At 41.2% G+C, this 13,191-nt stretch overlaps 1 protein-coding gene across 2 annotated transcripts in view; it reads right to left on the reverse strand.

The window, feature by feature from the left end:
• Positions 1–2,215: 2,215 nt before the first annotated feature.
• LOC120554150 (serine/threonine kinase 11 interacting protein) overlaps positions 2,216–13,191 on the reverse strand; it is a 32,031-nt gene continuing 21,055 nt past the window's right edge. For both annotated transcript variants that reach the window (XM_039792832.1, XM_039792831.1), the window contains exons 23-26: positions 6,738–6,822; positions 5,575–5,657; positions 3,734–3,960; positions 2,216–3,567 (exon numbers count right to left, since the gene is read on the reverse strand). In XM_039792832.1, the coding sequence (XP_039648766.1) occupies positions 3,427–3,567; positions 3,734–3,960; positions 5,575–5,657; positions 6,738–6,822 (536 nt within the window). In that variant the 3' untranslated portion in view covers positions 2,216–3,426. The remainder of the gene's footprint in view (positions 3,568–3,733; positions 3,961–5,574; positions 5,658–6,737; positions 6,823–13,191) is intronic.

A 13,191-nucleotide genomic window follows, 5' to 3' on the forward strand; every position in this document is an offset into this window, starting at 1 on the left:
ACAGAGTGCAACAACACCATAATCTAATCATTCCCCTTTCTGCCGAGGACCCCGTGCTATCCACTGGACCACAGTTTGGCAGCCCACCGGCCTGACAGAGCACTGCGTGACTACAGCCTTTAGACGGAGGAGGCCCACCATCCAAAAATTTAGTTGACTCGAGCGTTCAGCAAAACAACAGATTTCTTGCTGTCATGCACAGTGCAGCTGTAGTGCTCCTGATTTACCGGCCAAATCTCCATGGCTGCAGCCCAGCTTCGACTCATACTAACTATCCTCCCCGTTTCTCAAATCTGATCTAAGTGAGGCATGAACTCATTCACCTGCACCTTTTTTTTTTATCCTCACAGACAAAAATAATGATTCTTTTTGCATCTTGGGAGGGAGGGGTGTCTTCATTTTTCATTTTCACTTGTGGATTCTTGGGAGAACTAGCATTGTTTTCATATTGGAACCTGGTAGCCACTGAATTAGTGTTGTCGAGGAGTAAAAGGTGCGACAATTAGGGCCCCATATCTAAAAAAAAAACAACAGGGATTATGCAATTTAAGCCAAAATGGAATCAGGGGTGGAGTAAGTCTCTCTTGGGACTTCGGAATTCCTTCCTACACCCCTGCAGTGCATATATTAATTGCTTGAATGAGGGCAGAACTCACTGGTATGGAGCACGCCTTTTCATACAGAAATATACAAATGTTGTGGTTATGTTTTAGTATCATTCTCGATTGCTTATTTCCTCCCGTAACATAAAACTGTGTGACATAAATCCGTGGCGTGCAATCGTTATGACTCATGGATTTTTTAAGGCTGAGTTTCTGGGCTCATTAATTTGACCACATTTTAGGCCAAAACCAAAAAGGCATCCTGGCAGGATGGATAAGGCTCTGAAATATTTACAAAAAAAAAAAATGAACAATTAACACATGGAGAAGCATAATAAAAATGTGAAATGCATGGCGTAATATGGGCACGTGTTAGTGGGAAAAATGGTCCCAGATGCCATATCAGATCCATAAAATAGAATTAATGATGTACAATTTACTTCACCATTAACTCAGTTTTATGTACCTGCCCTCTATACTTTAATGCAAACTACTTTTTAGGGGAAAGAAATAGCGCTTTTAATCCCCGGCTTTCCCCAAAAACAGAAAAACACTCAGATGTCATTATGAGACATATTGTAGGTCAAATGCATTTTTATATATATATATAAATAAATGATCAACTTCTACAGTAACTTCTTATCAAACAAACCATCCATCCATAAAGGCACCATGCACAGTTAAGAGTACTTTTTGACTTCAATTCAAGCTCTTAATGTATGTGTTGTTGATTTATGTGCTAAATGAAATCCTAAAATCCCAACAAGGGAAGCTGCAGCTGTTTACACAAGAGTTCTTGAATATGAAAGCAAAGCTTTGGCGATTTTCTCCGCACATATATCTGTTATTCCTTCGGTTCTTTTGGATTTGTTCACAGTGAAAGAGCTGTAACGTGTCAACAGAAACCCTAACCCACCCCCCCAGAGATTTTGGGGGTTCAAACTTCTGAGGCAGCAAGCATCCACAGTGCAGCATCTTTTTGCAAGACAGCCGATCATATCAGCTCCAAGGTCGCTATTCTGCACCTGACACTTTCCTACTTTTGCAGGGACAAGAAATGGAAAGGGGAAAAAAAATAGAGAATGAACTCGAATATGTTCTGTTGTTTACTGTCTGAATCAGATTTATGAGTGAGTAGTCACCAGTCATTTGTATGTAAACCTGCTCCTGCCTACTGGTTTGGGGATCTGGGGTTTGTCAGCCACGTGGGCGCAATTGAAAGTGATCCAGGTCTCCAACAAGCATGTGCACAGCACATGTACAGCACCGGTGGCTAAAGAAATATTTACACTGTGAAATTGGTTAACATACCTTTACACAGCTGAGCATGGACTAAAACGGAGCTTCGCCTAGGGGGACATTTGGTGGTGTTGTTGTTGTTGTTGTTGTTAGTGACAAAAAAGAATGCTGTGTAAGCAAAAGGCCTCAAGTTTGATCCACTAATCAAACACCCCTGACTTCTTCTGCATGTTTTGAGCATTCCTTCACTAGTGCTGCTTTAAACTGCAGCATGAACAACATGTTGGTGATTAAGCTGACCCAATAAAGTAGAAGTGGCTGTGGGAGAAGTAAAAAAAAACAACCAAAAAATGTAAATCACAAGTTTCCGCGGGTTGATATGAAACCTTTTGAAATTTACATATGTTTTTGTCAACAAGCAAACTACAGCAATGCACAACCTTTTTTTTTTTGAGACACATTTTTACTTTCTCTGGTTGAGTCAGTAAAGTTCAAAAGGGAAGTTTCTGTCACTCTGTAAACATAAATGTGCAGATATTTTCAGTTTTTCTGAAAAAGAAACCACACAGACGAACACATTCACTTTCATATTCAATTAGACACGATACAGGAGATGTTGTTCTTCATATTTATATAAAAATAAAAGACTTTTTGCATCGACCCATAATGAAAAAGAATGCTAACAAATAAATAAATAAAGTAATACTGGTTAATCTAAATGAACGTTGCGGAGTCGATTTTGATCTTTACCGCGTCTGTGCATGATGCTGCTGTACAGATTCGCATCGATACATACAGTTATGCATACGGCTGCAGAGGTTTCTGTATTACATTTTTAAACCGATACATGAACTAAATAAACAGAAGGGTTTAGTTGATAATTAAATGCTACTTTTCATCTTTGCAACGGCCACAGACTTCCTGCACCGTTGCGCTTCTGGTATCCTTTTTCTGCTCACATAAGTGCAGAGCAACATCATAAGACCCTAATTGGGGGTGTGAGGTGACCCTCCATGACACGGTATTGAGCCTTGGCCTTTCAGAAGCACCTCCAGCCTTATGTTGAGCATGTGATGTCACAAAACACTGCACCCTAAGACAGCCAGGAATGACTCTGTCCAGCTTAATAAGGGGGGGGTGGACATATTTTAAGGCTTAGCTAACAACCCCAACCTAATGCCCTCTTAGTTCCCAAAACCCACATTTTTGTGTCATCTTGATCGCAGAACGCTACGGAATGCAATAAGGTGCATTTCAACAGGAAAGCATGGCTGCTGTGAAAGAAACAAGGAACCCTCCATTTCAGCTGTAGACATGATGGATGGTATCTGGAGAATAAAGAATTATGCAACCAGTGCTTTTACAGGCTTGTGTACCACATGAATGAGTGCAATCATTTCCAAGTTTTAAAAAGACGATGAAAGCTACGAGCGTAATGGGACCAGACTGAGTGCAGACTGTGCAGAGAGAAAATAAAGACAAACTCGCTCACGCTCACTAAACATTTCCCAGTACCAACAATTCATGCTCACAAAACACACAGACTGTAACTAGTTTTTTTCTTCTTCTTTTTCTCCTCCCCCTATTATGTTGCTTTGTCTTGCAGGCTTGTGTGCAGTTTTACTCCGAACATGGCCTCCCACTGTGCTCTGACCCAGGCCAGCAGACCCTGGAGGAGCTCAGTACTCTCGGAGCGCACACACCACGTCTTCTCCTGTTTCACCGTCTGCACGAGCAAAACACAGCAAGAGAAACTATGGAAGTTAAAGAGAAACACACACACGCACACACCAAAACTGCTGCTGACAGTACAGACTGGGAAAATACTGCGCATCTTTCCCTGATCCTGAAGAAGTCACCAGAAAGCACCCTTTGCGTACTAAGTTACCAACCTCGTCGTAAAGCTTAATATCCATCCTGCACTGGTCTGAAGGCCACAGGTGGACCGAGCTCACGCAGCTCATTGGCAGCGTTTCCAAAATGGTAACGCTCCCGCTGCTCGGCTCTTTGTTTTCAGTCACTGTCGGGCTGTTTGAGCTTTTCCTCCACTGGTGATCCTCTTTGAGCAGGTACAGGGTTTCCCGGGTAGCCAGGACTGTCAGCGGTGTCCAAATATCCTCTGAAATAAAAATGCGAAAATATAAGCCGTTTCGCATTATTTTAATCATCAAGAAATTTTAGCTAATTGTTTAAAGTTTTTAATGCCTCCTACTGTTTGGAGCCACATGATTAGTGAACTTTGCCCTCCTGCATTGCATAGTTTTGATAAAAAAAAAAAATGAATGATTTAGTACTATAGGTCACAGTCATGAATCACTGACTTAAAAAGCATTACAAAGTACCTTTCTGCTACAAAGATGAGTTTTTTGGCATTATATGTCATGTCTGAAAGCTCTGTCTTCAACAGAGCAAGCAGAGGGGAAAGGCAGATCTAGGCATGTTGAAAATTAAAGCACTTGACATTCCATGGGCGTGCACAGCTGTGTGCGCAGCCTGCAGCTACATTGGCTCTGTAAGGGTCTGCTGAAGCACAGACAGTGAGGCATCCCGCACATGTACGGACCACATGCATATCAACGCAGTCGTCCGTCACTCAGTTCAGTCAAAAAAACGGATTTCTGCCTCATTCTATGGCAAAGGTTGTTGATGTGGATCTTTAACAGGGGACTCACATCAGCCGCTGCCCACAAATGGCATCCTCTCTTCCATATTTTCCTCTTCCTGCCATAGTTTGGTTTTTATTTTGAAGAAAATCAAATCTTGTATCCATTTTGTTATTATTTTTCCAGTTATTATATTTTCCTGGCACTTCTTTCTTTTCTTTTTTTTTTTTACATTTCAAGGGTCGCAGGAATATTATGAGGGCTTTTATTGTGGCATTTACTCTTGGCTTTTGTCCAGCTGGTTAAAATAAATGTTCCAGCTTCCTAGCTTATTCTACTTTTTCTCCAGACTGTAAGCTAAATTACCTACAAATTAGATAGTAAGTAAGTAAAGTTTATTTCTATAGCACATTTAAAAACAGCTTGCGCTGACCAAAGTGCTGTACATAGCGCATTACCCACAGGGTAATAAAATAAAAAAATAAAATAAAATCAGTGATTTAGGCTAAAAATTACATCGAAAGACAAACCCTTAATTACAAACATAGCAGGATAAGACAATTAAGATGCCGTGAAGGTCAATGTAAAAAGATGAGTTTTGAGCCTGGCTTTGAATATCACAATTGAAGGGGCATTTCTGATGTCAGGTGGCAGTCGGTTCCACAGCTGAGGGCCAGCAATAGAAAAGGCTCTGTCACCTTTTTGCTTAAGCCGGGACCGTGGGACATGGAGGAAGCCTTGGCTAGAGGATCTGAGGGACCTGGGGCTACGTGAAGATGAATGATATCAGCTATGTATCTTTAGTTCCATACAGAGCACCAGTATGAATCCAGAAAAGATGCCAGGAAGATAGCAGGGTCATAAGTAAATAGTATCATCTTTGCACATTCAGAAGCCATTATACACGACCTGTTGTGTCTTGAAATCTTATCTTTCTTGTAACACGTGAACATGTTAAAAAAAAAAAAAAAAAAACTTCTGTAAGATGGAGGATCACAGGTGAAAGCAGAACCCTCTACCGATACCAGAGAGATATTCGGCAAGGAATGTAAAGATCCTAAAAACCTAAAATGGGATGCATAATAAAGTTTACGGTGTATGTCTTTATGCGGAAGTAATGGGAATGTTACCTTGCCGAACAAAAGCCAGAATGTAGAAAAACTGCAGCTGGCCATCCTCCACATCTGCCTGGATGTCTTCACACACTAGAGGCCTAACAGACCAAAAGAAATCAATAATATTACATGTACATAATATTAGCACAACAATCTCCTAGCATACATGAACCTGGCTGCTTTATATAAAGCACAGACACTGTTTTCAGAAAGAAAACAAGAGGGTTCGGAGTGTGGTGGCTTATGGCCGACAGGTGCTGCCATGCTGTCTCAGATGGAAGCACTTCAGCATCACGTGGGTGAATTTCACAGTAACTGTGAAGCAAAGGGGATAATTGACATAATAATAGCTGACAGAGCTTGGATTGTGAAAACCTTGCGAGTGTGTTCTGGGACTGTGGTTAGCTGACTCGTAACACATGGAGGGGGTGCTTTGATGTGTCTGTTTTTGTGATAATTGAGCGGTTTGCTTAAGGACAAATAAAAAAATCGTGATTTGAGGTATAAGTGGTACCTGGATATACTACTCTTCATGATTAAGGCTAGTCTTGGCATATGTCACAGAAAATGCTCCATTTTTCATTTCCTAATCCAACCTAAAGGAAATTTGCTATTTATTTGACTTCTGCTGGTAGGGTGAAGCATGTTTGCCAGATTGTCTAAACTGCTACAAAGGCATAAACTATGTCTGTATACTTAAAATGTTTGATTATTCACAGTGGTTTTTTCTCCCCCATTTAAAACTTTTTTTTTTTCTTTTTTTTTTTTTTTCCTCTGAAATATGTTTAATAAGATAACCCACAGGGCCTAGAGAAGGCTACTATCTTCTGTTTCGGAGAGAAAAACAAACAAAAAGAGGTGTGGAAATACTCCTGGAGGTGATAACAAACTACACCACATGATTTAGGATTCGTAGCGCAGCACGTGTTACAAATTAAGATGTGGTTTACCAGCTAATTTAGTGGTGCAGTTTTACAAAAAAAGTAAAAAAAATAAATAAATAAAGCCTATTGTAATCAACTAAAGATGTGCCAACAATGTGCAGTGTTAGAACTGCCTTTAACTTACACCTCCCAACAACACAGACATGTGCACAACACTATGCAGACCACATATTTCAGCATATAAACAAAAGAAATCAAAGATGCCAGTTTCTCTGGAGTTGGAGTGGAGCGTACCAGAGATGGTGCAGAGGGTTGAGTCTTGTGGTAGAGATGGACTGCAGCTTGCTCTCGGATTTGTGCGCCATCTCACGCACAATTCCTGAGGGAATAACAACAAAAATATTGAATTTTTATTATATATATAGTTGTCAGTTGTGTCATCCTTCTTCAGTTAACTGTAGAAATAACTAGACGGATAATTATGTCTTGACTTTTGAAGTAAACATTTGACGTTTCCAGCTTCTCAAATGAGAGGATTTGTTGGCTTTCTCAGCTTTACAAAACTATAAGTTGCATATCTATTGGCTTTTCTGACATTTGGTTGAACAAAATGAAGAATTTGAAGATGTAAAGTGTGGTTATTTACACTATTTACATTTGTATTATTCATCAAAATAATCAACAGATAAACCCATTATGATCATTAACGGCAATATCAAAATACCAATACCAAAGACAAAAAAAAATAAAAAAATAAAAAGGAAGTAAGAGGATTCAACCCGTGAAAACTCATCAGCCAACCAAAGCTGTGTTCCAGCTCGGAGCTAGTGGAAACAGCTGGGAAGGTGCATAGCTGTGAGTAACTGTTCAAACACGAGATGTCAAACACATCTCACACTAAGTGAAAGCATCTCTGCGCTCCCTTTTATCAGACGTTTGGAAGGAAATAGAGGATGCAAGTACTTCTTGGAATAGGTTTTGACAGCCATAGTTGACTATTGGATAAAACAGTAACAGATTTGTGCAGGGTAAACATTTATACATGTGGGAAATGTAGAAACAACACACTTCCTCGAACTTGTAAAGGACACGGAAAAAAGTACAATAGCCTTAAAAATGTCACACCCAAGCATTCATGCCAAACACAAAAGCCAAACTCAATCGGAGACTTCTTCTTCTGCTCTTGTAACTACGATAAGAAAGCCAACAGGTCTCTTGTTGCAAGTGTAAGATTTCGGCTCCATGGAATCAGTTGGTGAGAAAAATGTCGGGAACACAACGGCCTGGGTCACGCTCGCATTCACGGATTGTAGTGTGTCATCGAGTGTGACAAGAATACAGGACAGAGACGTATGGGCAGTGTGGCTTCGCAGTCAAGTTTGAATAGACGGACTTCAAAAGGATTTAAGGAGGAGGAGAGGGGGAGAAAGATGGGGGTTCACAGTCGAGGAATGTAAAATGTTGGCAAAACCAACCCTGCCTTATCAATATTCTTATAATGAAGAAGGTGCAAGGAACAAAAAAAAGGAGTCTCATGAATATCGTTTCATTGGTCGTGTTTGTCAAAAATCACACACACACACACACACACACACACACACACACACACACACACACACACACACACACACACACACACACACACACACACACACACACACACACACACACACACACACACACACACACACACGTGTGTGTTACCTGTGACTTTCCCTGACTAAAATGATTTAAAAGGGAACTATCTGATCAAATAATAAGTAAACAAGACGAGAAATCTGAGCAAGCATTCAAACGCCAACTTTCGCCACTTGATTGTTTTCAAAACTCCGGTCTACGGACACATTTCTGTCAGCGCTCAACAAGTATTGGTATGAGAGGGGATTATGATAAACCCAAACAGATCACACCCTCAGTTTATTTATGTTCATTTCTTCTCTCCCTCTGAATTCTCTCTTCGCCTTCTTTGATTTCAATTGAGTTTTTATTACTTTTTTCAAATCATTTTATTTTCACAATGCTGTCCCCCTGTTACTTATGTGTCCTTTTCTAGGTTATGTCAATCGATAACATCTGTTGCCTATTTGTTACTGTGTCCATATTGTCTACATGTGCATGCACTAATTGGTGAATAAAAGGGAAACACAAAATGGGATGAGCAATCAATGTAAATGCTTACAGCTCATTAACAGGGGTCGAAAAACAGACATTGCTTCTTATTGAGGGGTCACCACCGTACTAAGTGATACCTTGACTGGTTGAACTTAACCACAAGGATGCCCTACGTAGAGATGTACCGTATGCCCAGTAAGAAATTAACACTTGCCAGAAGCCAAATACAACATTTTCACTGCGGTGAATACTTAGCCAGCCACAAGTATTGAATTGTTCAAATGTTGTGGACACTGGAGTCAATCAAACAGTGTTGCTGTTGGATGAAAATGTAACATTCTTGCCCGGTTCTCCTTCATGTCTTGGATGCTTTTAAATACTCGGCAAAACACAAATCTGTCAGTTGGAATCGGATTCATTTCGCCATTCAAAGTTAAATGGTCAGTAAAAAAAGCCTTAAAAATAGCAGACTTTCACAAACATTTGCATTGGACTCGAGTCAAAGTCTTCTGCGTTATCGGTCCCTTCATTTCTTAGGTGTTGAAGAAAACCAGTTGAGTGTCAGACTAACCCAAAGCTTAAATAACACGTTACCATGGACAGTTTTAACGAGGTGCCATCCATGATCGCAATCACAGGTAAGCATACGTGACGGGCCGAGCCCAGTTTGCAGTGGTCGGCCTTTGGTTGGTGCTCTGGTCTATGTCAGTATTCCTGCTTCCTCTTGTTTCAGTCCCAGATTCTTTGGCTGCCTCCGCCGCCAACAACAATGCCCCTGATGATTTTCACATGAAATCAAATACCACTGTTTGATAAGTCGGACAGCTGGGACAGGACATTATGAAAACGGGGGGGAATTGGATTTCCTAGTTTCAAAAGCATGTTCTCTCTCTCTCTCTTGCTACCAATGAAAACCATAAAACATGTTTGGGAGGTGGGGGGGTATGCATCCATCTCCACCTTACCAGATCTCCCATAGCACAGTTTGACAGGAACAACAATGAAAACTGACAAATTCCTCTACGTGAGAGGAAAACAACTGGCCAACAAAAACAGAAGGTCAATATGGCTGCAGATTCCAGAGGCCTCGTGTTATCTCTCATGTTTCAATGAAGTTTTGTCAGACTCGGTTAGTTTCTGAGCTCCAGAAAACTGTCCCAGTTATAACCACATCCTCTCTCTCTCTCTCTCTCTCTCTCTCTCTCTCTCTCTCTCTCTCTCTCTCTCTCTCTCTCTCTCTCTCTCTCTCTCTCTCTCTCTCTCTCTCTCTCTCTCTCTCTCTCTCTCTCTCTCTCTCTCTCTCTCTCTCTCTCTCTCTCAGCCAGCGAGTCCTCCGTCATTCCAGTTGTGGTTTTCATCTTTGTCCACATGACAGGAGCCAGTTTAGACAACAGTCAGGGTTTGTTATGGTTAAGCTTTTCCGTACTTCTTTGGACAAAATATTACAACAGCTGTTTTGGGGTTAATCTGGCATTAGGGAAGAGAGAGTTTGCCATCATAAGAACGTAGTGTCTCCAAGGATCAAAGCAAACCTAAACATCCTATACTTTATGTGTAGGTGGTTGGCATTTAAACATGATGCATCTGGAAGTAAACCATCGTTCGTGTTTTTTTTTTTTCTTTTCAACTTGTCTGCTCCGTCTTGGACAAACTCTGCGGTCTCGCCGAAAGCAATCTGGAATCATTTTCCGCCACAAAGAATACAATGCACTAAATGAGCTGTTTGTGAATTAATACCGAAAGAAAAAGCTCTCAGAGGACAGAGGGGAGGCAAGAGAAAGAGTGAGAGGGATAAGAAAGGAAAAAAAAAAAGAACATTTTGTGTAGGAGGAAATGCATCTAAAAAGTCGCTTAACGCCGGTCAGTCAGAGGATCAAATGTGACTTTGGGGCATAAGTTAATGAATACCCACATGTTTCTGAGTGGGGCTTCGAAACTGCATTTTCTTCAACTCATCAATTTACTTTTCTCTTTATATAACATTCCTCTGGGCAGTGGTGAAATGTAACTAAGTACGTTTACTCAAGTACTGTACTCAAGTACAATTTTGACATACTTGTACTTTACTTTGCATTTCCATTCTATGCTACTTTATCCTTCACTACGTTTTAGCGGGGGAATTGTACTTTTTACTCCCCTACATTTATTTGACACTTATAGTTACTAGTCACTTTTCACACGACGTTCCACTTCTTGGGATTGCTCTGTTGCCGCCTGAAATTCCACCTGATGTCCCTCGTTTAGGGCGGATGTCCGTTACCTTGGGCTTCCTTTGTGTTGGCGTTCTAAACTCCGGTGGATTTCTGAGGACTATGGTTGACTGCTCCTCAGATCTCTGCAGGGTAAATCCAGACAGCTAGCTAGACTATCTGTCCAATCGGAGCTTTCTGTTGCACGACTAAAACGACCTTTGAACGTCCACACGTTCCACCAAAACAAGTTCCTTCCCGAGGCTATTTTGCAGAGGCGCCGTTGCTCCGTACGTCCGCTTAGCGCCGCCCAAGACGATTGTGATTGGTTTACAGAAATGCCGATAAACCAGAGCATGTTTCTCTCCCATCCCGGAATGCTGTGTGGACTCGCCAGACCCTCCTCCGCAGCGCTGTGGAGTAAGGTCTGGCAATGCGAGACTACTTTTTACATAACAAAAGGTATATGTTTATATGAGACGATGCAGTACTATACTACTAATGTGCCCAGTAGTACTGTATACAAAAGTATTCAAATTGGCTCCACACTGACAAACTTCTTTACATGTATTCGTTGGTGATAAAAACAGAATAATATATACATTTCTTCTTCTTCTTCTATAATTGCAGGAACGTCTGTCTGTCTGTCTGTCCGTCTGGGTGTTAAGCGTATATCTCTCGAACCGTTAGTCCGATGGATTTCAAACTTGACAGGTGTCTTGCTATGGGCACGTGTAAGTGCAGTGACAAGTTTGACGTTGTTTGGATTAGAAATGCAAAAGATATCGTTAAATATAAAAAGGTAAAAGAAGCATACATTGGCTTTTGCCTCTCTAGCCGCTGGCCACTCCCCCTCTCACACTGAGTGAGCAGTGAGCAGGAGAGAGAGAGAGAGAGAGAGCAGTAGAGCTTTGGCAGCAAAAATGTGTGCAAATTAGCACTACTTTGGACTGTCTTTGACTTTGAATAAACAAACGACAATTCCCGAATTTAAGGATGTTTCAGAATCCCACACATGCAAAGCACAACCAGCTAAAACAAGTGCAGACAGAGCGTGATGTCACTTATAGGCAAGCTATCTATCTATCTATCTATCTATCTTATAAAGCGTAAAGCGTATCTGTATGTGTGTCCGGGTTTGGGGGGGGGAGGTAACCTGCACATCAGCGCCTCTGACTCTTTTCCTGCTATTGTATTAAATTGCTGTGAGCTGGCAGAACATAATGTAGCCTAATCTCTGAGATTATTCCTTCAGAGCGCTGTGCAATGCAAGACAATCTCAGAGCTGAACCGGACAGATAGCCTACATCAGATTTCATCAGACTCACCCGCAAATCAAATCCCCAACTTCACCGTTAACCGTCAAGCCACTAAAACTGTATGGACATGAACACCTCTGCTGGAATGTTAAATTAGCAGGTAGCCGATTCTGGGGTATCAACCGCGATCAGCTTCGTGGGAAATTAAGAACTCTCTGCACTGGTGGTGGATGTCGTTGATGCACTTGCATCATTAGCTTTGCTTTTTTAATAACAAAGCCGTCCATTTCATTCTCACTCTGATTAACTAACGCACATGCACGCACTGTGGTGGGGATGGAGCGTTTTCATCCAAGATACGCTGTGATTGGTGGATAGGATATGGAGCAGGGGACTGACAGCGACATAACCAATCACATTATGACAGACGCTCCACTTAGCACCAATTGCAATGTTTAATTTTAAATAAATGTAGCCTACTGGCATTCTGTTACACGTGGGTGCTCAGTGGGTGCTCGGTATTTTCCGTGGGTGCTCGAACTCCGGAGCACCCACGGTATCGGCGCCTATGTCTTCCTCTGATGTAGAAGTAGCCTACGCTAAGTCAATAGATAGTAGGCTATACAGTGGAGTTGCATATTAAGTGGTTCAGGGTCCTTCTGTAAGTCATTTTGCGGTACACTTTGGTTTTGATTAATTCTACAAGCAGCAACACCACAGGCCAAGCAATCAGCCCGTTTTCAACGGGCACAGCACTAGTTCTTATAACTGTGAAAGGAGACTGCATGAGTGCTTTTGATACTCAATTACATTTTGCTGATAATACTTGTGTACTTTTAGTAACTAACATTTTAGACTGGGGTATTACTACTGTAGCGTCAGTAGCGGATCTTCCACCACTGCCTCTGGGTAAAGGAAGGGGCAGCATACATGTATTCAAAAAGCTATTGTCTGTCATGACAGTTGTCTGTTGTTTGTATTTATTGCAGAGTTAAATCAAGAAAAAATTAAATAAATTGAAACCTAAAAAAAAAAAAAAAAACTGTACGAGATGCTAGAACATTATGTATGAAACAACACTTTTATATACTTCCAAAACTATTCTTGCTTGATTGTGTATGAGTGAAAGCTGGACAAAACCCCATCAGACAGCAGCTGGAGGCAGAGAGTTGTGGAAAAAAGTGGGAC

This window comes from Perca fluviatilis, chromosome 24 (genome assembly GCF_010015445.1).
Source record: "Perca fluviatilis chromosome 24, GENO_Pfluv_1.0, whole genome shotgun sequence".
Classification (NCBI taxonomy): Eukaryota; Metazoa; Chordata; class Actinopteri; order Perciformes; family Percidae; genus Perca; species Perca fluviatilis.